This window comes from Mytilus galloprovincialis, chromosome 6 (assembly GCF_965363235.1).
Source record: "Mytilus galloprovincialis chromosome 6, xbMytGall1.hap1.1, whole genome shotgun sequence".
In the NCBI taxonomy this organism is placed as follows: Eukaryota; Metazoa; Mollusca; class Bivalvia; order Mytilida; family Mytilidae; genus Mytilus; species Mytilus galloprovincialis.
This window is the reverse complement of record NC_134843.1, coordinates 73,740,524-73,767,633: the sequence shown is the minus strand read 5'-3', so window position 1 is coordinate 73,767,633 and position 27,110 is coordinate 73,740,524. Positions and strand designations below refer to the sequence as shown.

Below are 27,110 nucleotides of genomic sequence, written 5' to 3'. Positions count from 1 at the left end.
AGGGGGGAATCAATACCAAAATTGAAATATATAGATAATGCCATAAATGCATAAGGAAAAAGAAAAACAGACGACGAAAGGGAGGGGATTATTTAATATTAATATCGAAGGATAGATACCACCATAACATGCACAAGAAGACAAACAGATGATCAAGGGTGGCATTTAATATTTAGATAGCGCAATAACTAACACGAATAATGAAAAGGAAAACAAAATTTCAACGAAAAACAACAGTCCACATTACATTTGATAAAATATTTGATTACAACCTTATGTGTTTATATATATCCTTATCTATCAAGCTTCGTATTTTGAATGGTTTTCGGGAAATGATGATGCACCCTATTGCCTTAAAGATATGCATACGATTTATATATATATATAGAATAAGATAAATAGAAAGTTCATCGACTGACATAATTTTCATTTTCCAAAATTACTACTAAATACGGAAGTTAGACATAGTTGTACCGATTATGAAACGAGTTAATCTACACACTTCAATTATTGATATTTTTGATAATTCATTTCTGTAGTTGACTTTGATAACTCATATGGCGGACAAAAATGTAAGTACATTGTATGTCGTTCAAAATGTATTTTTTTTATGTGTTTGGAAGATTTTATATACGGAAGAAAACCTCTTCTTCACGGCCATTGCAATGTACGTCGTCTGCAAGTTTCTATCCAAGGGTGCTTATCAGCATGCTATTCCCCTTATTAATAACCGTTCCACTGTCTGTAATCGACTAGGTTTAATACATATCTGTATAGTATTTGATATGACACTTGTTATAAACTTTTAATAGAATCCTGTTTTTGCTGCAGGAGAAGGGATATACACTTATTAAGGTCATTATTTGTGTGTGTGTGTGCAATATATTCTTGTACACTAGTCAATTCACATCATTTCATTAGTATTTTTGGACATACGAGAGATATAGGAACAAAAAGGGCCAGATTTAGGCACAGTGCACAACTGAGACAGATTAGGCTACTTTTTGAACAACCCGACTTGTAATGTATGTGTTAATGAATTTTGATAGTTATTTTTTAGTGTATTATGACTATTTTTGAGACGGAGGTTATTAAGTAACAATTGTATGATTCAATAATCATAGTGAATTCGCATTTCGTAAGTTTAATATTGATCTAAATATAGACGGATCCTGGGGTCACCCGCCCCCACCCTTTTTGTGTGAAAAAATTGGTTGATGATATAGGTAATCACTGATGCATGACTGGAGCCCCCCCCTCTTTATGAAAAATTCTGGATCCGCCAATGCTAAATATAATGCCTTGTAGTATTTTGCTGGGACTCTGCAAAACATATATACAATTTTTTTAAACTATTCAGTGCACTCATCATTGATCATAATTATGTTTATTATATCAATGTAACAACGTGTAACATGTGTTAACACATGACATGGGCAAAATCTCTTTGTTCTTACTGTACTATAATCTGGATAATGCACAGCAAAGGTGTGCATTAACTACCTCAGATTATGGATATACTGCACAGTTCAAATCTATTTTTACCTTTAGGGGCGGTTCCTAGATGTTGACAGGGGCGTTATTCTATCAAATTGAAAAAAATATACCACCGCGGTGTAGCGAGACTAAAACAATATTGACGATTTTAAGGCAAAACACGATACTTGTCCAATCCTAGGGTGAACGTCCTCACCCCCGAATCCGACTTCTGCCTTGAAATTGCGACAAAATTTAACTTTGTACAAACATCGTAGTTTCAAAATAGGAAAAAAGAAAGGTTTCTCATTCCTTTTTTTTCATCTTAGCTTGAACATAAAAATTTTATTATATTTTGCGTACAACATAAATCTTAAATCAGTGTTTTAAAGTCAGAAAGAGAGTTAAAACAATGTTTGGTCATTTCCGCCAAAAAAGAAATGTATCTAAGAATATCCGAATAAAAGAAATCTGATTTGGATTAGTTTTAGACTCAATGGAATTTAATATAACGACTTTTTCAATATCTATTCCTAGCTGGAGATCAATCAGACTTCATTTAGATGGACGTGTCTTAAAAATTAATACAGTAGATACAAAGAAATTTGGGGGAGGGGGAGGAAAAGATTGGAAAGAGAAACGTATTTTCTGTTTATTCAACATTTAAAATTTAGGTAATATAACATCTTCCTCTGTTTATCTTTCTCTATTAAAGCACATCATTGATGGAAAGATATTCAAAAGCAATTAATCTAATTAAAACTCAATAACCCTTTCAGTTATGATTTTTTTTTCATACAACGATTTGAAGGTACTCAAATTGTCAAAGCCTTAATCGTCACTTATTAAATAAAAAAATGGGAATATATTAAACAGAAACATTAAGAAAAAATCTACCATTAAATCGCAATTTTATAAAAAGTCTAAACCCCAAAAAAGTTGTCAATTTAAAACTCACCAATGAAAGTCGTATATCCCCCTTTCTTAGGATCCGTGGATTGCGGAAAATCATCCACATCTAAAACGTTCACGTAAATTAATGACGTCATGTGTTAAAACAGTTATTGGCCAATCAAATTGGTATTTAGAATTTAATCTGCACGCGCTCAGGATGACCCTTTAACCCGAACTCCTACGTCGTTCGGGTTAATAAGGGTCACCTGAGCTGTGCAGATAAAATTCTATATACCGACTTGCTTGGTCAATAACTATAACTAAGCCCTTGTCAAATTATCTCAATTGACTGAATGACAAAAAAAGTTTTATCTAATTATTGAACTACACTAACACGCAATACTGATGTACTAGTATTTGTTTTCCCCATGTTAATTTTAGATCAGTCACCCTTTCATTATCTGTATTTGATTAAGGACCTTATACAACTCCTGAGTGTCCAGTTGATAAAGAATTATTTCCCAAAAGTTTCATTTATGAAATCGTCGAAATTATCTATTTTATTGTACATAGCATTAATAGCATTAATATTAACAACACAAAATATTAGCTGTCTACTAACAATGTGCGTCGCTGGAAAACTGACAAAAATGTTGTTGTACAATGAAAACCAACAAATTACGGTTTTAATTAAAACCCTTGATTATGCTTAATTTATTGTATAAAATATAATACAGTTCTGTAGTTCCCTTCATTTCAGAAACCTACGATTTTTTTTAATTGCTTTATTTTTTGTTTGTCGTGAATTAGACTTTTTGTCTCTGGTAGATATATGTTACAGTTAAATTTAATCTGTATAACGAGTCATTTTACTCCTCCCATGCAAGTCCCCGTTTGCACTTCAGTTCAACTCCTCTATGAGAGGAGACAGAAATTACGACAATTTTCACATGAATTACTTTTTTAGTTTATTTTTGAGAGTTTCACAAACCTTACGCTTCTATGCAATGCATTTCTGTGGTATTAATTTAAATATAATTTTCATTTAAAAAGGTATTTACAAAAGAGATTAAGACTATGTATGATAACCCTCTATGATACCTACTGATCTCCAGTTTCCCAACAATTGAAAGACACACAAACACTTACCAAATTTCAGAACCATTTTTTCATGTAAATTTTCTAAGCCTAAAACACTAAAAGTATCATTAACCGCTTCAAAACAAAACTAAGATAGCATCGGGTACTCCTGAATAGATAAACATGACAGTTCCTGCTCCACTATGTTAGCAAGCGTCGTGTTGGTCATATGAAGTTAGAATTCAATGAAAATTGCTTTTCAATTGGTGATGTCACGATAAAAAATGGACGAAAGATACCAAAGGGACAGTCAAACTCATAAATAGAAAATAAACTGACAACGCCATGGCTAAAAATGAAAAAGACAAACAGACAAACAATAGTACACATGACACAACATAGAAAACTAAAAAATAAACAACACGAACCCCACCAAAAACTAGGGGTGATCTCAGGTGCTCCGGAAGGGTAAGCAGATCCTGCTCCACATGTGGCACCCGTCGTGTTGCTTATGTGATAACTAATCCGGTAAATTGTCTAATTCGGTAGGTCACATTCATGAAAGGGAAGGGGATTGTAGTTACGACGTAAGGAATATATCCGATATCATTTGTGAAACGGTTATTCCATAACGGTCAACCAACTCGTGATGGCGTCATGATTTCAACTTCACCATTTGGAACTCTTGGTTTAATAGCTTCCTTGTTAGCACCATAGGCGGATTCAGGGGGGGGGGCCTTTCGTGGAAAAAATTTGGTTGATTATATAGGGAATCACTGAAGCGTGACTGGAGCGCCCCCCTTAGGTCAGTCAGCGGGCCCCCCTTTACAAAAAGTTCTAGATCCGCCACTGAAGAGCAACCCTCTATCCTATCAAGAAAATCATGATAGGAAATGCAAGCACGGGAATATCGTATCAATTGGGAGATATATACCCCGTATGCAGGTGCTGCTGGAATGTTGCTACTTAGAAATGGAAAGTCCACAATTGGAAAGCTGAAATTTCTTTTGTCGTAAAGTTTTGTTTTCAACCGACCCTCATTGTCAATTTCTAGATATAAGTCAAGATATGAGGCCGACTTAACTGTATCTGTAGTATCCTTTATCTCTAGTTCGATGGGATAGATGCGTTCCACATAGTCACCAAATTTTGAATTATTTAGTGAAAGAACATCATCTATATAGCGGAAAGTAGAGTTAAAGGATATCGCTAACTTCTTATCTTTCTTCCTAAGAAGTTCCTGCATGAAGTGAGATAAAGGATAGATATTTCCTAACTCCTAACGATCAACCAAAAGGATGATGCCGTAAAATTTCCAATGGATGGCTACTATATATATATTACTATTTACTTCTTATGAAACGAAAGCTCACAATAAGAAATTGGATTAGACATACGCGATTAATAGTCACTTTACCTTGCGTTATTCAATAAAATGACAACACCTATACAATGGACCGCAAATTTATACAAAATTATTGGTTAAAGGAGTTCGCTACTCAGTTTCAAATTATTAGCTTTTCAAAACACTAAAATATATTGATAAGGGATTAATAAAGGGATCAAAAGAGCCAAAAAAAAATATACAGTTCAATGTGCTTGACGTTTTCGAGACATAAGCCTTTAAAATTTTGGCGGGAAAATGTTCTCTCTTGACTATTCATAGCTTTATCATTGACAAGTTTAAGTTCTCAAAACTATTAAAAAATAATTCAATGGCTATATCATTATGCACGTAAAAAATCGATAAAAAGAAAAATGGGGGTCAATGGGCATTTTTTTTTAAGGCATTCAAATGGATAAAATCAGAGGATTCCGAAAATATGACAAAAATAGCGAACATCCTCGGCTTAAGACGCGAAATAAAAAATATAGAATTTTGACATTAGGTCAATGCAAATCGAAGGTCAAACGATATACAAACAATTTATCTTAGAGAAATGCTCCGCGAAAATATGCAAACTTTATTGTGTCATCGAACAAACATCGTAATTGCAAATGATTTCTTATCGTGTAAAACAAAATTGTATTCTTTTCAGAGCAGTACATTTTTATTCCATGCTCAGCTTTGTGGCAGTAGAAGATTCGATTTGATTATAAAATGGCCGACTCATCTAACCGTAGACGTGTTGTATATGTTAATTGTTGATAAATCTTCTGGAGGAAGCGTGACGATTTTCTTAAATCCATCAGAAAGGAAATTCTGTTCTTCACTTGAATTTTCTCCTGGAACATCAAAGTACAGTATTTGTATCTATGGCCTTACAGTTAAAGAGACAGAATATGGAAGGTTTTATCAACTGTGTAGTCATTCGAAGAGGAAATTAGAAGGTTTAAAAGGTACTTGAAAAGAGTAGGGCCAATTTCGCCTGTACTATAATTTGTTTCACTTACTAGGTAAAAGCCTAAGAGTTTTCAAATTCTACTAGAAATTGATAGTCTATATAATATTCTTAAAATACAGAAACTTACATATTTTCTCAAAATAAAAATTAAAAAAACCCAACCCATGTTGCAGTGAAAGGTGAAGGAATTTTGACACAAATGGCAAATTTTACATGATTTTATCAAAGTTTGCATCGAAGGACATCGTTTACCAAAGTGAGCTTATTTGTATTCGTAAGACAATTATTTACTGAAACATAACTTTAGTTTTTGTTTGAACAATGTTTTTCTGATACATTTTTGGAATAAATACGCAAAAATTTGTCAGAATGTTTCAAAATTGTGGTTCCTGAGAGTATTCAAGCGTTTATTATTTGATGAGATAATCTGATGTTTAGACATTAACCAAAATATTATTAGAACCTGAAAGTGCTGTGACACCATCGAGAAATTGCAGTAAAAATTTAAAGTTTGTTTTTATAAATTTGCCCGGGTGTGAAATAATTCAGGGGAAATCGGCCCTAATCCTAACCAAAGTCTCACTCTGCAAGCATTAGGAAATGATCTTAAAGGGACTTTTACCTGATACTGATGTTGTTTTGTTGTTTTGTTGTATTCTCATTTCTCTTTTTCCAATTAAGGGCATATCCAACAGTTTATTTTTGACGGTGAGAATTTTTTCCCTTGAAGATATTTCATTCTTCAATTGACAGAGAATCAAATTTTGCCCAAAAAAATATTTGTCGTCGATTTCTTTTTTTGCAAAAAATACTGCTGAAAATTGAACTTTTTTGCAATTTTGAAGAAAAAAACGTTTTTTATTTAAAAAATATAGATATGATTTTTTAATCAACATATACTTATATAAAGGGGCTGAAATTGAAGCAAAACAATTTATTGAGTTGATAATTTTTGTGCAATACTATTAAACTCATGTATATTCAGGACGAGTTTAATATTTAAAACACAGCTGAATACAAACACACAAAACTACCGGTAAGGGTTTATTATCAATGCTATCAAAAAGAGTTAATGTCTATTCTAACCAATGATTTGAGTTTGTTTATGGACTTTAAAATCTTTTTTGTACCCCTTTGTTTGGGAATAATTGATAGAAAATATTATCTGCACATACAGAATCAAATAGTTTTTACTGGGACCACCATATTTGTAGTCTTATAGATCCTTATCACCATAAGTGTAACATTTTGATTCACACGAATAAATTTTCTTTGAAAGCATAGTCTTGTTTCTTTGTATAAATATTGAACGAAGAGCAATATTAATAAATGAATCGTGAGGTTGCTGAAATGATAGACTTTTTGAAGCTGTCATAAACAAAGTAGACTTCATCAGAAATTGTCCTTTCTATGAAGGACTTTATGATTTTTATCCCCTCAAATATTTTATATTTTTAACATTAAAACATGTTGGTATAGGTAAAGGTAACGGTGGTAACGGATGAAGGTTAATCAAGTATTGCGTATTATGTGCACGGAAATCTCAACAAAATCCTAACATACGCTGTTTAAGTATTGCGCTATGAGTCGTGTTCATAAATCGATCTTGGTTTATATTCATATGAAATCGGTAAAAAAAAATATCAAACGACTGTATATTAAATAGTGTATTTTTTTCACTTTCAGTTGCAGACACAGATATCTCTGATATTACAATGAGTTTTGAAATGAAGGAAACTAGAGTAGTTGAAATGCCTATGCAACACAACATAAAGGTAATAAAGTAAAGATTGGAATTGCAAATATTTTCGATAGATATACTGTAGCATATTCTGAATAGTATACCCTTTGTATGGCATTTTTTCTACCACGAGAAACGCAACGGGTGACAAATATAATGCTGTTATTCCTTTCTCCTATAGATTTCATCTTTAAAAGGTTTGATAAGCTTTCGTTTTGTTTATAATACCCAAATAAAAATGATGAAAGTGAGCTACTTATTTCCTTCGGCCTAACAAAAAAGATGTAGATTCTGTATAAATTAGACACAATATTGAACACAGGATACAAAAATGACTGGTGAGATAAACAATGCATAGCGTTGGCAAAAATTACAAATAAAGATACCAAATCATTTTGTTAACATGGAATTAGATAATTGTAATGCTAGCTAGAGGGGTATGCATATTCTTATTGATATTGTTGTCCACTGATGATATGGAATGCTCTGAAGTGGGAAACATATTCTGCTAAATCTACCCGTCATACTTACTGACTATTGAATTGATCAAAACCGGCAATGAAGCGATCTGGGTAGAAGGGCTTGAAATAATAAGGCACCGCCCGTTCATCTTTAAATTTATTGGCAGTGTCGGGACTTTTTTCTCGGCACACACGATTGTTTTAAATTTGATTTAAACACAGAACAAAATCAATACCATACATGTGCAAGATTAATAAAAAAAAATTAAATCATCATTTTAAATTTATTTGAATAACTTTCAGTAGATACTTTCTGAAACAACTGATTCTTTTTAAAGAAGTTTATGATGAACCAAATTGAAAAAAAATTCTAAATTGATTGTCGATGCTTATTGGGAAAACATGTTTTCGATAAAAGTTGAAACTCTCGTGCTGATAACTATTCAACAATTAGTATCAACGACTTTGACACATCTGCTGAATATTATAACACTGACTAAGCAGTTTATGTGTTACAGGGTATTTCCTTGCATGAAAATATCTGATATGCAAAAAGGTCTCGAGAAGTGAACTTGCCATATTGATACTAGAAACATATAAAAGGAAACTTAACTGATCATGTTTATTGGAAACTTCTTTTGTTACGTTTGTCACCGTATGCGTAAATGTGTTTACAGAAGGGTAGGTGTGAGATCAGGTATGGAACGTTCAGTGGGTTTTTTTTTCAGGAGTGAATGAAAGTATTGTCTTTTTGTGAGAGACCAGATTTATTAATTTACAGCTAAAATAATTCCAAGAGAGTACATCATCTACATAGCGCTAGTTAAAGAGAAAAAAACTGATATTATGTGTTTTTTAAATTCAAATTGAATTTGTAAATAATCCCTAGACAAATATCTTTGGTAGGAAATGATTTTTATAGACATATCTTACTGTCGACATGAAATACTAGTAGGCGATATTTGATATGAAGTGTACTAATAAACATATGGTGAAGATTGTTATTTATCCCAATTTATTATACTTGTATTATTATTTTACAGAAGCCAATGAATGTGGCAGTTCTACGTTGTCCACCAGCTACATATTCGATAGTCCAGTCTGACAGCAAATCTAGCGAGGGTTTCACACATGTAATATTCTTAAAGCAACCGAATCAAACTTTTGTTTTCATACTCAATTCATTTAAATTAACATTTTTATTGCCACTAACTTTGAAATCAGGGACATGGACTGAAATTCAGATGTTGCGTTTGTCTCAGCAGAATTGTAGTACGAATAAGCACATGATAGCTGTAACAGTTCAACATAGTCACGTGATATCATTTAAAACGTGTAAGTAGCTTTAATCTTTCACTCTTTGAAATATAGTCATTCACTATATGAGATATTTTTTTTCATGGTGATATCTTGAGATAATGAAGTAGCTTCTGTATAATTTTCATTAAATTCTGTAAAGTTTTAATAATATTTTCAGATTAAAAAATCTTATACAACATACTTTATGGATATTGACTGCAACAAAAGAAGTAATCAGATCTTAAACAAATTATGGTTGAGAGAATGCATCGAAGATATGGATATTTTTTTTTAATTTTCATTGTCATGAAGCGGGAGTTTTGACATTCCATAAAACCAGGTTCAATCCACCCTTTTTTCTGAAAAACTCCAGTGCCAAAGGAATATGGCAGTTGTTATGTATATTGACATTTGTTTTTGTTGCACTTCAGCGTACCTGTTGTTCCTTTATTTTCCTCTAGATGTGTTTCCCTCGGTTTTGGTTTGTGACCCGGATTTGTTTTTTTGTCAATCGATTTATGACTTTTGAATACCGGTATACTACTGTTGCCTTTATTGATAATTGTCTCATTGGCAATAATGTTATTTTTTTCGCTTTTTTCAAATGCTTTTATTTTTAAACAGCATCACATTGAATTTTACTTTACATTCCAGATTTGTCGATAGATGAGTATAAGCAGTTATATGTTTTAGCTCTAGAATACCTATTTAGTAAGAATAAAAGTGCACAACAATGTAAACCGATAGAATTTTTCTATAGGAATAAAAGCGAACAGTATTATAAGGACATTTTGAAATCTGCATCGGGAGAAATGATACCTTATATTAAAGACAATAATGGCGACCAAGGCTCTATAATTAATGGTGCTATTAACGGTCTGTTTTACAGTACCCTGCTAAGTCCAAGTTCAAAACCACCACCTATATCATTTTATGGACCTGTTCGACTTCATCTAAAGGCAAACGTTATGTTCACTGAGAATTGTAACATATATTTCACGGATTTTTATTGCCACTATCAACAGCATTATGTAACAATTGTATTGACACATAAAGGATCTCAAGAAGACATTTTCTGTAATCAGTTTTTACTACAGATGGATAAATATAACAATCCGTTTATGAAAATTACTAGAAATATAAATGGACTAAATGTTGTCATGGCTACAATGGCTGTTGTAGTAGAGGTGTTTTATACAGAGCGCGTTAATGTTAGATCTTTGCTGCAGTGGGGACATGGTTATATAAGTAAAACAGTCTTAATGGGGCGCGGTAGAAGTAAACCGGAAGGAATTCCAAAGAATGAAAATTGTGACAAATGTAATATATCTTATAAGAAATGATTCTGAAATGTTGTCCAATTTGTGTTTGACGTTTTCATATTTATAAGACATGCGATTTAGATATACGTCTGAAGCTAACCTCATTTTAAATAGGAATACATATATATGCTGGGTTTTTTCTAAGGTACAACAAAAAAATATCCAGCTGTAAGAAAGATTCTCAGTGAAATTGTAGTAGACAGCTATTGTTTTTTTCCCGAGTTTTTAAAATCATATCAAACACTTTGATATAGCTTTCATTGACATAAAAAAGAAGACAGTCAGTCGGTGACATAAATGAACTTTATTGAACAACTACAAAACAAAATACAATTGGTCGATACACATTGTAAAGTAAAGCGAAATCTTTTTGTAAATGAAAATACAATATTCATACATAAAAGAAAAATAAATTGTTTCTGAATTATATGCATCAAAACTATCATTGCAAGCCAACTTGTATCTTTTAATGGTCAAAAACTATAACAATTGAATTACATCTTGATATGAGATATTGCCATGCAATTGTTACCAAATTCAGAAGAAAATAATGATTGAGATTGTTTGTGAGTCTGATTCTTAATTTTTTACACGGTAAATATCTTTATATTTGAGAAACAGGAAAATTCGTGTTCCACCTGAACAGTGCATACTTAAATATACAGTAATTTTACCATACTATGAAATGAAAATGTAATCAAACAATGATAAATATAAAATAAATTATACATCGCATTTTAAGATATATACATGATAAAAAAAATAGAACAAAATTCACACAACTTGTATCTAAACAATTGTACCCGTCTTACTCTTTTTACACAACGAGCATGCAAAAATGACAGCCGCAATCTAAAAAAAAAGAACTGCAGTCAAATAAATTAAATTTATTTATTGGTTTAGATCAAAATACAGGATCGTCAGAATGTCATCTAAATTTTAATACCAGAAGATATTCATCAAAGAAATAATCAAATAGGTTGACAAGAAAATATATGTACAAATGTTAATATAGACTCGTTTTAGAAAATATTTTTGACAAGTTTTGTAGAAAATGTTAACATATATATGATTGCTACAATATTCACGATATGGAAAATAAAAATAAAAAAAACATCATCTTATAGTTAATAACCCTAAACTTGTATATTAACTCTCTTTATTGAGAGTATACTTTCTACTTCGTTAAATATATGTTATTTTCGTTTTGCCGAAACTTTACATTTCATAGTGAAAATGAAGTTCAGCTTACACGTCTGTTTAACAGAGGTGTCACTTTTTTACTATTTATTACAAACGGTGTCTCCGACATTTAATTTCAAAATGAAATTCGTCTTCTTCTATGTTGTAGTTGACCCTAAACTTTATTCTATTTTTGAAGGCCATAACAGTGAACAATATATATAAAATTGAGAATGGAAATGTAGATATCAGTTTGGTCTTTTGTGGATACTTGGATGCAAAATTCTTATGTTTATTTGAGATTTGCATTACATATTAACGATCTTTAAAACGCACAAAAGAAGTTGTCATTACTGTACTCATATATTAGAATGTTACAGCCTCAAATATCGAATCAAAAAATTTAATGTTTAAGTTTCATAATGTGTATTTTGTATTTTGGGTCATTCCAAAGTATGTGTATTTTTATCTTTTATTTTGCTCGTTTGTTTTCAAATATTTTATTTAAAAAAAAAACATGTGTCATTCCAAAGTATGTGTATTTTTATATTTAATTCTGCTTGTTTTTTTTTTTTAAATGATTTTTTGAAAATAAAAAATGTATCATTCCAAAGTATGAGTATTTTTTCTTTTCTTTTGTTTTCTTGTTTTCCAAATGTGTTTTTCTTTCAAATGAAACATGTTTCATTCCAAAGTATGAGTAATTTTTCTTTTATTTTGCTTCCTTGTTTTCCAAATGTTTTTTTTTTCTTTCAAATAAAACATGTTTCATTCCAAAGTATGAGTATTTTTTCTTTTATTTTGCTTCCTTTTTTTCCAAATGTGTTTTTCTTTCAAATGAAACATGTTTCATTCCAAAGTATGAGTAATTTTTCCTTTATTTTGCTTCCTTGTTTTCCGAATGTTTTTTTTTTTCTTTCAAATAAAATATGTTTCATTCCAAAGTATGTGTATTTTTTACTTTTTATGTATGTTTTCAAATGATTTTTTAAAATAAAACATTTGTTATTCTATAAAAGTATGTGTTTCTTTTTTCTGTTGCTTGTTTGTTTTCACATAAATTTATTTATCTCAATAAAACAGCGATATAAAAATAAATTTATAAATAATATAATGAACGATAATCTTGGAACTTATTGGTGAACAACAAAGGGACAATATTTTGGCAAAACATTTAGGAACTTTATTTGGCCTTTTTAACATTTTTGTATTCGAGCGTCACTGATGAGTCTTTTGTAGACGAAACTCGCGTCTGGCGTAAATGTATTTTTCAATCCTGGTATCTATGATGAGTTTATGTAATACCTCTCTTTACTTCTTTGCTTCATAAATGTACTTACCTCTGTCAACACGATAAAGACCCCAATACAAATGAAGGCAACTGAATACTTTGTTGCGAAATCTTTGACAGCATCATAACAACCCTGTAAAATATTTGTTAATGTATCTTTGACAAATATATATAGTTACGTACTTTCACACAAGAGATATTTGCTAGAGCGTTAACACTTAAAGACCATAGAAATCAGAGGAGCAGCATTTAAACATAAAATTTGGGACCTGTGTTATTTGAAGAAGCTTTTTAACAAGTAGTATTTAATGTCTAGTAACAATAGTTATCATCAAAGGTACCAGGATTATAATTTAGTACGCCAGACGCGCGTTTGATCTACCTAAGACTCATCAGTAACGCTCATATCAAAATATTTTTAAAGCCAAACAAGTCAGGAAAATGTCAATGTTATCATATAGTTTGTCTCTGTGTGTGTTGCATTGTCGTTTGTTTTTTGTTCGCTTCAGTGTTTCTGGTTTTTTTTTGTCGAAATGTACTATATTGTATTATTATACGTGATGTAAAAATGCGAGATTTTGATTGGCTAATACGAAGGTGTTAATTTACGCTAGTACCCTTCATGGAGACGCTTGATCAAGTGTTCGCTTTATTAAATACGACTCTATCCTATGGCAAATACTCTATTATCCTTCACGGAGACGCATGATCAAGTTTGCACTTCATTAAATACGACTCTATCCTATGGCAAATACTCGATTACCCTTCACAGAGACGCTTGATCAAGTGTGCGCTTTATTAAATACGGATGCACAAGACGTCATAGTTTATTACTTTGAATTTGAAATTTAATCGACAGTAATAACAGAACATTCAGTATAATAAATTAAATAACACATAGCTGAGAGGGTGATAGAACAGATTGTTACCCCTCGAAAAGACATTGTCAACCTTGGCTTCGCCTCAGTTGACAATGTTTTATGCAAAAAGAGGAAACAGACATTTCTTGTGCTATCGATAAATTTTAATTACATTCGGAAGAAAAATGTATTACGCAAATAAAATTATCAAATGCATTTTATTGGCAAAGAAAGATTTTTAGATGATGGAAGATTTTTTATTTACAATTTTAACTTTGTTTCTGAGAACAGGAATCTAACAAACATAGATAGGTGTCATACATTACGGAACGAAAAACATATCAGATTATACAAACATGGTTCAGTCAAAATGTTAACCCCTAGTCTTACAAATAAAATTGAGAATGGAAATGGGGAATGTGTCAAAGAGACAACAACCCGACCATAGAAAAAACAACAGCAGAAGGTCACCAACAGGTCTTCAATGTAGCGAGAAATTCCCGCACCCGGAGGCGTCCTTCAACTGGCCCCTAAACAAATATATACTAGTTCAGTGATAATGAACGCCATACTAATTTCCAAATTGAACACAAGAAACTAAAATTAAAATAATACAAGACTAACAAAGGCCAGAGGCTTCTGACTTGGGACAGGCGCAAAAATGCGGCGGGGTTAAACATGTTTGTGAGATCTCAACCCTCCCCCTATACCTCTAGCCAATGTAGAAAAGTAAACGCATAACAATACGCACATTAAAATTCAGTTCAAGAGAAGTCCGAGTCTGATGTCAGAAGATGTAACCAAAGAAAATAAACAAAATTACAATAAAACATAAATAACAACAGACTACTAGCAGTTAACTGACATGCCAGCTCCAGACTTCAATTAAACTGACTGAAAGATTATGATTTCATCATATGAACATCAGGCACAATCCTTCCCGTTAGGGGTTTAGTATCATACCATCATAACTTCTTGATATTTTTAATAGTGGATCTATTTCGGTTTTGCATAACAATTATTAATTCTTAATTCTTGACATCATAATTTTCAAAAATTAAGTATACATGTTTTGAATATTTAAAATGGACCATTGTGATTTTGGTGTTCTGTTGCATAAGTAGGAATCACAATTTGTGTCCTGCCAACATTTTTGTTGAAACAACATAAATAGAATATACAAGAAGGTTCTTTTGAAAAATATAACTGGCAAAATTTTGTTCATTCAAAACTTTAAGCCATTCTTGATGGACAAGTGTGGTAAAGTAACCGAACTTATAAAATGGATGTGACTTCGAACCAAAGAAAGGCACGCCACATGTTTTTTTTTTATAAATGATTACAGGTAGTGGTATATCATTCATACATTAATGAACATTTGCATGTTGTCCAGATTAGCTGGAATATTTGTTAAATGAAGACCACAAATAATTGGTAAAAATGCATTTTAATAGACTTCAAACCACGCAAAATGTTTGTTTTCTTGTCATAAGCTACTACTTTATACGTGTACATGCCAAATAAACAGAAAGTAATGAAAGTCAGGAACGTTGATTCACAACTTAAACATTACACTAATATACCTTTGAATGGTGTCCAGTTGGGGCGCTGGTCTTAATAAACGAGCATGTACTGGTGTATGAAGATGATGTAGCCGAAGGACAACAAGATGTGGGAAGCTCTGTAGCTCCTGTTCCCTGATACCAAACAGTGTTAGTGTAATCATTTTTGTCAGCTCCTGTACCAGTAACAGCATCAATACCACAACACTCAAGCTATAATATAAAAAAAAGGATATGTGGTATGATTGCCAATGAGACAACTCTCCATATGACCAGACCAAATGATACAGAAATTAACAGCTATAGGATATCGTATGGCCTTCAACAATGAGCAAAGCCCTTACCGGATAGTTAGCTTTACAATGCCCCGTAATCACAAATGTAAAACACTTCAAACGAAAAAACTTAGGGCCTAATTACTTACTTACTCAATCCTATTTGTATGAACTTGCACATGAGGCCATTACCAACGACCTCTACTGTTGCCTGTCTTGTGACTTTCTTTCTGCCTCTCCCCATGTCATTCCAATAATTCTAAGTTCACTCTCTATTGTGCGTCGCCATGCGTCTTTCAGTCTCCCTCTCTTTCTTCCCCTCTGCAGGTGTTCGAAAGCTATCTTTGTTATGTCATGTTTGTATATTCGTAGAACATGGCCAATTCTGTTCCATCTGTAATTTCTGCTCTGATGTTTCTTTGCAAGGTAAGGTTGTATAGGTCTTTATCACTTATGGGTTTTGGCAAGAAGATCTTGAAAATTTTACTAAGACACGTATTATGGACCTGTATATTGATGTTGTTTTCCATATTGTTCGTAGTCCGCAGAAAGAAGTCCTGGCTTTGTTGATCCTTGACATCATGTCATTGCTAGTGCCGTAGTCCTGACTGATATTAGTTCCTAGATAAGTAAAATTTTCCACGTCTTCTATGTTATCTTCTTTAATTGTTATTGGTTGTTTTCTAGTTTTGTAATTAAGGTTGATAATCTTTGGGTTTTTTGTGTGTTTATCTTTAGAACTACAGACAGAGCAGTCTCATGTACATTTGTAGTTGAATTTTTGTTCTGCATGTTCATTCGATTTGTTGACAGTAGGCATGTGTCTACAAAATCTTCTAAGCTTGAATTCATTGACCATCTTATTCCAGTTGCCCTATTCCCAAGTGTTCTTCTCATGCACCAGTCGATGACAATGAGGTAAAAAGGGAAGAGATGATGCATCCTTGTCTTACTCCAGATTGTACATCGAACAAGGTGGATTGGGTTCCATTTTGTAGGACACAGCATCTGTAGTTGTAAAATAATTTGATCATGATTTAATTATTTTATCAGGTATGCCGTACGTTCTTATTATTTTCCACAAACAGGCTTTGTCCAAGCTATCAAAAGCCCTTTTAAAGTCCACAAGGTTTATGACGATGTTGTGTTGCCATTATATACACTGCTTAATGATGTTTCTGAGTGTGAAAACATTTGGTCACTACAAAGTTTATTGGCTCTAAAACCTGCTTGTCTTTCTGTAGGGTGTCAACTTAAGCATCTATTATTCACTTGACAATAACGCAAAGGAACACCTTTGCATGTACAGATAGTAATGATCAGTAATGATATACCTCTCCAGTTGCAATTCTTCATATCACCTTTATGGCAAGTTTAATCAGTATAAATTCTTTCCGGTCTTTAGGAAAAACTTCTTCCTCCCGTATCTACTAAATATTGTGTGTAGTATTGATGCTGTTGTTTCTACATCTGACTTGAGGAGTTCTTCACTGACTTTATCTACTCCAGCTGATTTACCATTTTTGAGCCAACATAATGCTTTCTTTATTCACTAAGTTCATTTTTTCCGCTGGTATATCTAAATTGTATTTCCGTTTTCTCTTCGGTTTTATCAAGTTGTGCTGGTTTGTCCAGTGGTTCTCTGTTTAAAATCACCCTGAAGGGTTCTGCCCATCTTTCAGGTTTCTGTGACTCCGATTTTAATACCTCTCCATTCTTACTTAAAACTGGTGTGTCATTTGGTGTCAATGAGAAAATGATAGAACAGTTTTAGAGTAGAAACCAGGGGCGGGTCCAGGATTTCTGAAGGGATGTCATATTTCCCAAAAAAATTGATTATATAAAAAGTATTTGGGCAATTTTGCTAAAAAATCTAAAAAAATCTGCAAAACACGTGATACATTTTTTTTTTATCTAATCGAAAATGGGGATGTGGCGTACTATTCCCTATACACCACACTCCGTGGATCTGCCACTTGAAACACTTACATTCATGTTTAGATAGTTCCATCCTGATGAAAGTTCGTGAGTTGTCAGATCGTCTGTTGTAAATTTTAGAAGTGCACTTTTCATCTCTGTTTTCAGTTTGCTTTCAATCTGTGCAAAAAAGATAAATGTGGAAATTTTGAACATGTTTAGTTTTCGCGGTTAATTTTTCGATTATCGATTTATAAACAATGTCAAATGTCAACTTACAACTACTTTTGTTTGGCTGAATGCAATCGCGATGTATTTGAATGTCAAATTGTATTTCCCAAAAAAAAAATTCAATTCATGACAGCACTTCGCATGAAAACTTTACAACATTGCTTAGGAAAACAAACAAAAAGCTATTATATCTCGCAATGTTATGTTTGTAGCAAAAATTTAATCATAAGAAATAAATGATTCTCTTTGTATAATTATATAAGGTTGTATAAGCGTTATTTGTACGCACATTTTTAGTATGGAGCGGTCATATCGCTGTTCCTTCAAAATGTGCTTCAGTCAACACTTTTCGTTACACCACAATGAAATTACAAAAAGGAGCATTTAATTCTTCAAACACCAATTTCCCAATATTATTCGCAACATTTTATGTGGGATAACTCATTTCCATCCTGTTGAAATGAGGGAGGGACATTTTTACCTATTTTGTCTGTTTGTTTTGTTCACACATCGTTGTCAATATGATATAATTTGATGCGACTGTCATTCAAGTGAGAGGTTTATCTATCTTTAAAACCAGGTTTCATTAACCATTTTTTACATAAGAAAATGTCTGTACCAAGTCAGCAATTTGCCAGTTGTTATACATTCGTTTGATGTGCTTGATCTTTTGATTTTGCGATTTGATAAGGGACTTTCCTTTCTTAATTTTCCTCGGGGTTCAGTATTTTTGTGATTTACTTTTTTCCACAGATCTTTATGTATTTTCAAATGTTGATATCGCAGAAAAGTAGACAAGACAGTTTGAAATATTGTATCGAAATTTGATCTCTTTTATGTATTTTGGGTCGTTATGTTTTGGTCTCGTTGACTTATGATAAAACTGTTTTATTCATATAAAGGAATCATTTTTGTGTGTATTTTGTTATTAATTGTATGATGGTCCGAGACCACCATTGTCGTCCCTTGACAAATATAGTCCCAGTGTTGACAGTGGGTTACTTGTCATTAATTTTTATACCCCTTCCAAATTTATTTCTCCATGTTTAATGCCTCAAATTGCAAGTAGGGGTGAAATTATACTGTAAAAAAAATTGGGTCCAGAGTTTTAAAGGAAAGTAATGATTTGGTCCAGCTGAAAAAGGTTTAAAATTAGCACTTCGGAAGCTGTCAAAAGATTTCAAGACGCCCTAAACATAAAATTGTCCATATTTTGAGTTAGAGGCGATGAAGTTTTCTAGAATTTTGATATAATTTGTCCCAAAAGTAGTACAACACACTGTAAAAGTTTCTTTGAGAAAGCGCAGGTGGGATTATTTTTATTATCATTTATGTTCTAAAAGAAATGCACTACGAAATAATTGTGGTCTCGGACCTGATACTATGATGTAGTAAGGTGATTGCGATGTTTCCAGAATACCAAGTTCTATAGCTATACTATACTTACATCAGAGTTAAAAATAATCCACAGAATAACAATAACAAACTTTCCAATAGCCAAGATCAGTACTATTATTATGTACTATAAAGAAAGAATAATGCTTTGAAATAGTGGAAAATAAAATAGACATGTTAAACGAAATTTATTGAAAATATGGGAAAATTAATGCATTGCGGCATAGTGTAAAATAGTAATTGTGTTCTAATCAGTGTTGGTACACCACTATTTTGAGATAAGTGTGATGATGGAGCGCTCACGAACATATTAAACCCTTTCACATATTATGCCTTTGTCAGGTCGGCAGCATTAAATCCAGTGTATATTGTCGGTTGCTGTTTAAAAGACAGTACGATGACCTGTTAGTGTTCATATCTATGATGTTTTGTCTTTATGGGTAGTTGTCTCTTGGCAATGAAATTACATCTTCAAATTGTTAGATTAAGTTAGGACTGTCGAGGAGCCTCTTAGTTTCTCTTTCCGGGCCTCATGGGTTTAACATAGGTTTATAAAACAGTCCATATTGCTTAATCTTTAGCTTTAAGGCAGTGTTTGATGGTCATTAGTATATATTTAGTTCATGATGCTGTTATCGTTCTTTTTTTAAATTGAAATTTTTCATTGACTCCTTGGCATTTTCTTTCCACGACTCCTATAAAAACAATAAAATTTAAAAAAATAAGGAAAACATTATATTTAGACTGTTTTTAGTGCTACATGCATTACGTCTCTGTAATGAAATCATCTCACGTGTTACGGTTTATATAATACTTTGGCTTTTAAATATTTTGCTTAGTGCGTTCAATGTTAAGGTAAATCAAGAAAAGCGCTTCGTACACAGCAAAATTTATAAATTGTTATTTTTCGTATTAGTATTCGTGTTAATAGTTTAACTTACAATAATCAGTAGACATCTGATTTTACAGCACGCACCGATTGCGCCAATCAATGAGAGAACCAGGACAAAGGAACCCAGTACAATCAATGTTATAGACAAGCCTTTAGCCATGTCACCGAGATTTGTCACGCCAAAACTGACACTTTTTAATGCTGGCAACACATCATCATTAATGACATCTTCGTTTAGAACAACCAGTATGCCTGGAATCAACAGTCCTAATCCAAGCAGCTGCAAAAAAATAACGAAACAGATGAGAGAACCAATCATTTGTTGTTTATAGGAAGTGGTAAATTAATATAAAAATACATACACTGTCTTCTTATCCTTGTTATTAAATGATAGCTGACTTTTAGATTTTTACATTCTAGCGCGGAATTTTCTGCTGCTTTGAACATGAGCTGGGTTTTTTTTTCGTAGTCTTTGGTTAGGTTGTTGTCTTTTTGACACATTCCCCATTTCTATTCTCAGTTTTATTTAGTCTGTTTTTGTCATATTTCAGTTATAGATTAAAAAGAGACGTGCAGGAACATTCTTATTTACGTGGTTATGGTTGTAGGAACAATTGCTTTCTTATAGATATGCATGGATGATTAATAATTTTCGCAAGAAGGAACATTTTATCGCAAGAGCTTTTATCGTGGTAACATGAAACCTTAATTTCAACCTGGAATCAATTCCTTCTACGGACTTTTAGATAATGTATTTCTCTTACTACTAGCAATATCTGCTACATGTCTCATATGATCAATTCAATTAGTATCGATACTAAATATGCTTGTTCATGTCCAAGTTGAAAAACTTATTTCACATCACAATATATTCCGTTGTTTTGAGAATTCGGTATTGATGACAGATAACGTAACTATTAACAAAAAAATCATTTTAGTCTCATGGCAAATTAAAAATTTATATTATTCTGTATAAGTACATGCAGAGTGCACATTGCTCTCATGTACCCGAAGGGTGCACATTGCTCCCTACATAACAATGGTTGTTTATGTCGTTAGATTACTGTCTCCTTGAGGTAAAACCCCATCCCTTTTTATTCATATTATTGTCAGGTGCGGATCTATGATTTTGAAAAGGAGTTTTATTTTACATATAAGATTGTTGCTTATTCTGTATCTAATTTTTTTAATATTGTTTCGTCACAGTTTTTGTTCGTTTGAATTTTTAATTGTTATTGTTACATAATCTACCTAAATATATTACTTATTACTTACAATAAATAATATGTTGATGATGACCAGTACAATTTTGCTGACCTTTTGATTACACATGACTTCTATATTCTAAAATATCTACTACGAAAATAAAGAATATATATCAATACAATTAGTTTGTTAAGTTCTATAAGTAAACTTTTGTATATAACTGAAGTAACTTGTATCGGCATTATAGTTTGATAAAAAGTTAAATAACAAAAATACTGAACTCCGAGGAAAGCTAAAAACGGAAAGTCTCCAATCAAATGGCAAAATGAAAAGCTCAAACACATCATACAAATGGATCACAACTGTCATATTCAAGACTTGGTACATGCATTTTCTTATGTAGAAAATGATGAATGAAACCTGATTTTAAAGCTAGCTAAACCTCTCACTTGTATGACAGTCGTGCACAATTCTGGGTTCGAGTCCCGGTGGAGACAAATCATTTTGTAGCGAAATTCATGCTCTCCGGTTACATAAGCGCCAAACTAAAAAACAACTCACGATTGTTTGAGAGGAATTCTAGCTAAGGTATCAGGTATGTGTTTTGAGAGTCATAATGGTATGATTACTCCTGATTTGATTTTCTGTGTTTTAATGCCACTTCTTAGCATAGCTTTTGGGCATTTTCGTGGCGGCCAGTTTTTATTGGTAGAGGAAGCCGGAGTGCACGGAGAAAACCACCATTCTTCGATAAGACTAGAGGATAAAATTAGAGTCGAGTGCACCTGCACGAGCAGGGTTCGAACACACAACCTCAATGAGGGCCCTCATGGGGTTTTTGATTATGTGATTACTTGGCCGTTTTTTTAATGATTATTTGATTATTAAGCCAAATATTTCATGATTATTTGATTACCTAGGACTGTATTTTTAGTTTATGATTATTTGATTACTAAAGATAAGCAAATATTTAATGATTATGTGATTATATTGGCAAAAAAATGGTGATTATGTGATTACAAGGACCCCTCCATGAGGGGCCTCCTCAATGTTGACTGGCTAGTGATTACAGAAGTAACTATTTTGATGACTCTTGAGGTGGAAGAAGTGTGACGGGATTGCTTCCCTTAGAAAATGTGGTAGATACTTAGTAAGTCGTAAGAGGTCGAGCTAAGGACGTATTTCTTTAGCTCAGTCGGTAAACACAATGCTTTGTACCACAGGGTTCCTGGGTTCTAGTACCGGTGGAGTCAAAGTTGCTCTCCGGTTACATGTCAAACAAGAATTATTGACATACATTTTCTATTGTGGACTTTGTATATGAAAGCAATAGCAAATGTGATTAAAATGTGTTTATGCACCATTTATGGGCATTATGTTTTTCTGGTCTGTGCGTCCGTTCGTCCGTTCGTTCGTTCGTCCGTCTGTCCCGCTTCAGGTTAAAGTTTTTTTTGTCGAGGTAGTTTTAGATGACGTTGAAGTCCAATCAACTTGAAAGTCAGAAACTTAATACACATGTTCCGTATGATATGATCTTTCTAATTTTAATGGCAAATTAGAGTTTTTACCCCATTTTCATGGTTTACTGAACATAGAAAATGGTAGTGCGGATGGGGCATCCGTGACGTGTACTGAGAACACATTCTTGTTTTTTCTTTTATTTGCATTATAATTCAAATATTGGTATTTTATCTTTTTCAATTTTCGGGCAACATTTTTTTAATTTGATGGTCGCCAATATGCTTTTGCCGAATCAAGCTGCTGATGTGTTTGTCATTGAAACTCGAAAAATACTCGCAAATATTCAGATATAGTACCTAAATCGTCTATATATATAGTAGGCATTGAGATCAGGAATTGGTACCAAGGTAATAGGCAACCATGCATGAGGGTACACGTAGCATTGATATTTGTCTGTCAATTCAAGGAAATAAAACATTTGCAATTCCATTATGTCCTTTCGTTGTTGACCAAAATGAATATACAAAGGTTGTCATACCATCAGCAATAAATCGAGCGAGAGGTTATGCAGTTGACAATAGGTATACCAAATCAGTACTCTTCAATATGTGTGCTCTCTATAATAAATTTTCTCGTCTTTGATTATGTATAGTCCTTTTTATCATCTTCCATATAAAAACCATGGACAAGTGGTTGTTAAATAGACTAACTTTTCAAAAGTTATGATTACATTTGACATAATCAACATTGAAACATAGTTTATTTTTAACCACAGATCAATTCACGCCAAAAGTTAATTGTAAGAAGCAAATAGCAATATATCTAAAATTCTAAACTTTTGAAAAAGTTTTGAAAGTTTTGAGTTATGCTTGTGAATTAAATCTAGAAACTGGATATTAACTAACTGTTCGTAAGGGCTACAATGCAACGTTAATCCCAATTATTTATCAGCTCTTGCTTGGCAATGCACAAAAGTTATCCGTTGAATTAGAGAGGGATTTAAAAACTTTGTCAAGTGAAAACATGCACATGATGGTTAATAATTGTGCAAAATTTCATTGCAAATAAAAGCATAATTTAGAAGAAAGGGTCACGATTTAACATTTAACATGTATAACAGGAGAATAAGCAAAATCTTTACAACTGTGTAAAATTTGATTAAATCCAAAAGCATTTTTTATTTTGGGCCAAAGATGAAGGGCCTGAATATGAAAATTAATATATACTGCCATTCTATTCAGCACAAAGCATTTTTGAGTAAGGTGGAAGTCGAAGAGTTATGCGTATAAAACTATGAAGGCATGTCTTTTGATCTGTCTGTCTGTCTGTCTGTCTGTCTGTCTGTCTGTCTGTCTGTCTGTCTGTCTGTTTGTGTTTGTTTTGTATTGGTTTGTTTATTTAGTAACAATCCTATTGTTTAGATTTTAAACTAATAAAATTCTTAATTATCTTATTTATTTTATTTATTAGGTCACATTTTCTGGCACTTTCGAAAATTTAATTAGCACGTTTGTTGATATATATATTTATTTCAGTCAAAGTGCTAACCACTGAAAAATAGACGTAACATGCTCTGTTAGCTAGAATTTATAGATAAACCAATAATGATCTAGTATCAATGAGTATATAACTATTACTTTTAATCATAAAAAAATTGAAGTGATATTATAACTATATACTTCAATTGTTTAAGTATATTTTCTTTTTAAACCGACGTTAAATATTGCGTCTCGCCTATAGTTAAACATAATAAATCATTTAAAAAGAAGTATCGAAATTCAATTTAACGAGAAAAATACCTTTCGTGAATACACACTTCCTTGTTTTTGACCTTTAAAGTAAAACAAAAAGGTATTTAATAAACAATAATGCATTCACCAAATATTCTGTCATACTTAAGAAATAAAGATGTAAGTGATCATTGGATCTCCCAAAAATAAAAATAAAACACACACAAAAAAAATAATTACTTAGGAAGAGTCATAAGTGGAAAACCCAACAATCCAGGAAGAGCGTTCTAGATGACGGTAAACCAAGAAAAACGCTTTGGATGCATGCAATTTTTTTGACGTAGTGTATACTTTTCTACAGCTCTCGGTCGATAGCTCTGCTAGTGGATTATCAAGCCCCAAGGATTTCATCAGTTGAGTAGTCTGTGCTTCGGTACTGAATTGATTCATAACAAACATCTCTTTATATTTATAAATTGTTCGTTTTAATATTTAATTAAACTAAGGTTTCAGTTCTCTCAGTAGAAGTTGGCCATTGATTGATTTGGCCTTTTTGATCAGAAAACAACTATTTTGGTCCTTATACACCCCTGGCTTTCAAATATTTGGCTTTGAGCTTTCCTGATAAAGATTAATCTGAAAGAGCTTTTCGAGCGCATGAAATTCATCATGTGTTGTTTTTTTTACTTGGAAGAAGTGAATGAAGATTGGTTTTACCGGCCGTCGTGCGAGGGCTGTATAGCCTACCAAGGCCGTTAAAAACTCCAATTATCATGAAGATTGGACTAAATGGTCCATTAATATTTGAATTTCAGACATAGAAGCTAAAAATCACAATGCCTAATTATTCTGAAGAATGAAGATACAGTACAAGTTTCATTGAAATCGGTTTCGTGGTTTGTAAAAGCGCATTAGGTATATATCCGACGAGACACCAATATTCATTTCTCCCTAAAAATTGTCATCCGGCTATACAAGAATCAAATTTTTGCTGCACGCAAATTGAAAAAAAAGGTGAAAAAGATCTTTTTATGTATTCCTCCATACTTTGTTGAAACTTAAGATGATCAAGAAATGGATTACGGTTCAGGATTCATCATTGTATTGAAATGAAATATCACTTAAGTTAATTGTATGTACATTTTTTTTATCTATTCGAAACATAAACATGTTTCTTCACCCAGGCATACATAGGCTTAGCCATAGCCGTATTCGAATTTTAGTTTCAAACGCTGTTTGATGTCGTATTTCATTTGACCATCAAAAATGATGTATTCATTCGGAATGATTATGAAGGGGTGATTGCAATAGAAAAAAACTCCAAGGGAAAATCAAAACGGAAAATCCTTTATAAAATGGCAAAAACATAGCTCAAACACATCTTACGAATGGAAAACAACTGTCAAAATCCTGACATGTTACAAGCATTTCCTTATGAAGAAAATGGTGAATTGAACCTGGTTTTATGGCTAGCCGAACCTTCCGCAATGTTAAAAATACCGCCAAAATGACAACATTATGTGACTGGAAAAAATAAGTAAGAACACTCTGTCTGGACAGAGGAATACAAAAACAAATAATATAATAGTACGTTACAACATGTAAACCACATGCAAGATTCTCCTCTTTATATGACCGTAACATATCAAAGAGACGTAGTCATTATAGATACCAGTGCAGATATCAGTCCAGTACAATCGATCGAGCTATAAAAGGCGTTTGTTTATGAGACAAAGGCGCACGAAATTTTATCTCGAGTTATTTTCATTGACAACATGCAGTAATTAAAAGATATCATATGAAAAGTAACCACAAAATGCGCGTTGGAAACGGTCAGATGACCCAACGATGTACTGTTGTGATGAATGCCGTATTTTTATATAACACGATATTTGAAGTATTTCATTTGTAAACTCAAGTAGAGTGAGGGTTTAGAAATATAATTTTCTACAAATTTCTTTCTGGTATTTTATAAAATATTCCTTTTATTTGTTTTAATGTTATCTGTAAATATGTGCCGACTCTTATTACAATTTAAGACTTTCTTGTATCATAGATGTTGTCTAATGGCAAAAAAACTCACCTTTGTGTGTTAAAATTCCATATCACAATGTCCAAACTGAATATTGTGCGCATTCAATATCTTGATATATTATTTTTAGAAAATCTTGTTCCATTATTTAACAAAGAATCAAATTACACACCTATTTAACTGCGAACACAAAGGTAATTATGACAATGACTTTCAGTACTAATTAAATATTTTGTTTTCAAAATATGCCCATTATTAAGTTTTTAACTTTCAGTTTGCTTCAACGTCATTTGCCATATATATAATGTATATTTTTTCTTGATACATCATCAGAAGACAAGGCATAGAAAGTTAATCAAAAAGGGAAGAAGAAATTGAGCTGTCATCATCATTGCTGTTGGGAACTAATTATTTTTTATTGGTCCATTTTAGCCTGACGTAAGTACGTTTCTATTTAT

General features: G+C 32.4%; 1 protein-coding gene and 1 long non-coding RNA gene across 6 annotated transcripts; one reads left to right on the top strand and one right to left on the bottom strand.

The window, feature by feature from the left end:
* The first annotated feature begins 442 nt into the window (after positions 1-442).
* On the top strand, positions 443-10,913 carry LOC143080291 (uncharacterized). The gene is made up of 5 exons (XR_012979692.1): positions 443-572; positions 5,490-5,790; positions 7,482-7,570; positions 9,041-9,332; positions 9,951-10,913. It is a non-coding gene; the product is annotated as an uncharacterized LOC143080291 (long non-coding RNA).
* Positions 10,903-26,764, bottom strand: LOC143080288 (tetraspanin-4-like). Of its 5 annotated transcripts, none has more exons than XM_076256033.1 (9): positions 26,704-26,719; positions 24,690-24,721; positions 21,499-21,579; positions 20,273-20,503; positions 19,384-19,458; positions 17,778-17,885; positions 15,535-15,726; positions 13,141-13,224; positions 10,903-11,470 (listed from the first exon to the last, which is right to left on the bottom strand). In XM_076256033.1, exons 3-9 carry the CDS (start codon positions 21,553-21,555, stop codon positions 11,408-11,410), a joined length of 810 nt encoding a protein of 269 aa, XP_076112148.1. In that variant the 5' UTR covers positions 21,556-21,579; positions 24,690-24,721; positions 26,704-26,719; the 3' UTR covers positions 10,903-11,407. The 5 variants fall into 5 exon arrangements, with proteins under 5 accessions (XP_076112148.1, XP_076112149.1, XP_076112150.1 ...); XM_076256034.1 differs by having other exon boundaries at positions 21,499-21,576; XM_076256035.1 differs by lacking the exon at positions 24,690-24,721 and having other exon boundaries at positions 26,704-26,764.
* Between the last annotated feature and the right edge of the window lie 346 nt (positions 26,765-27,110).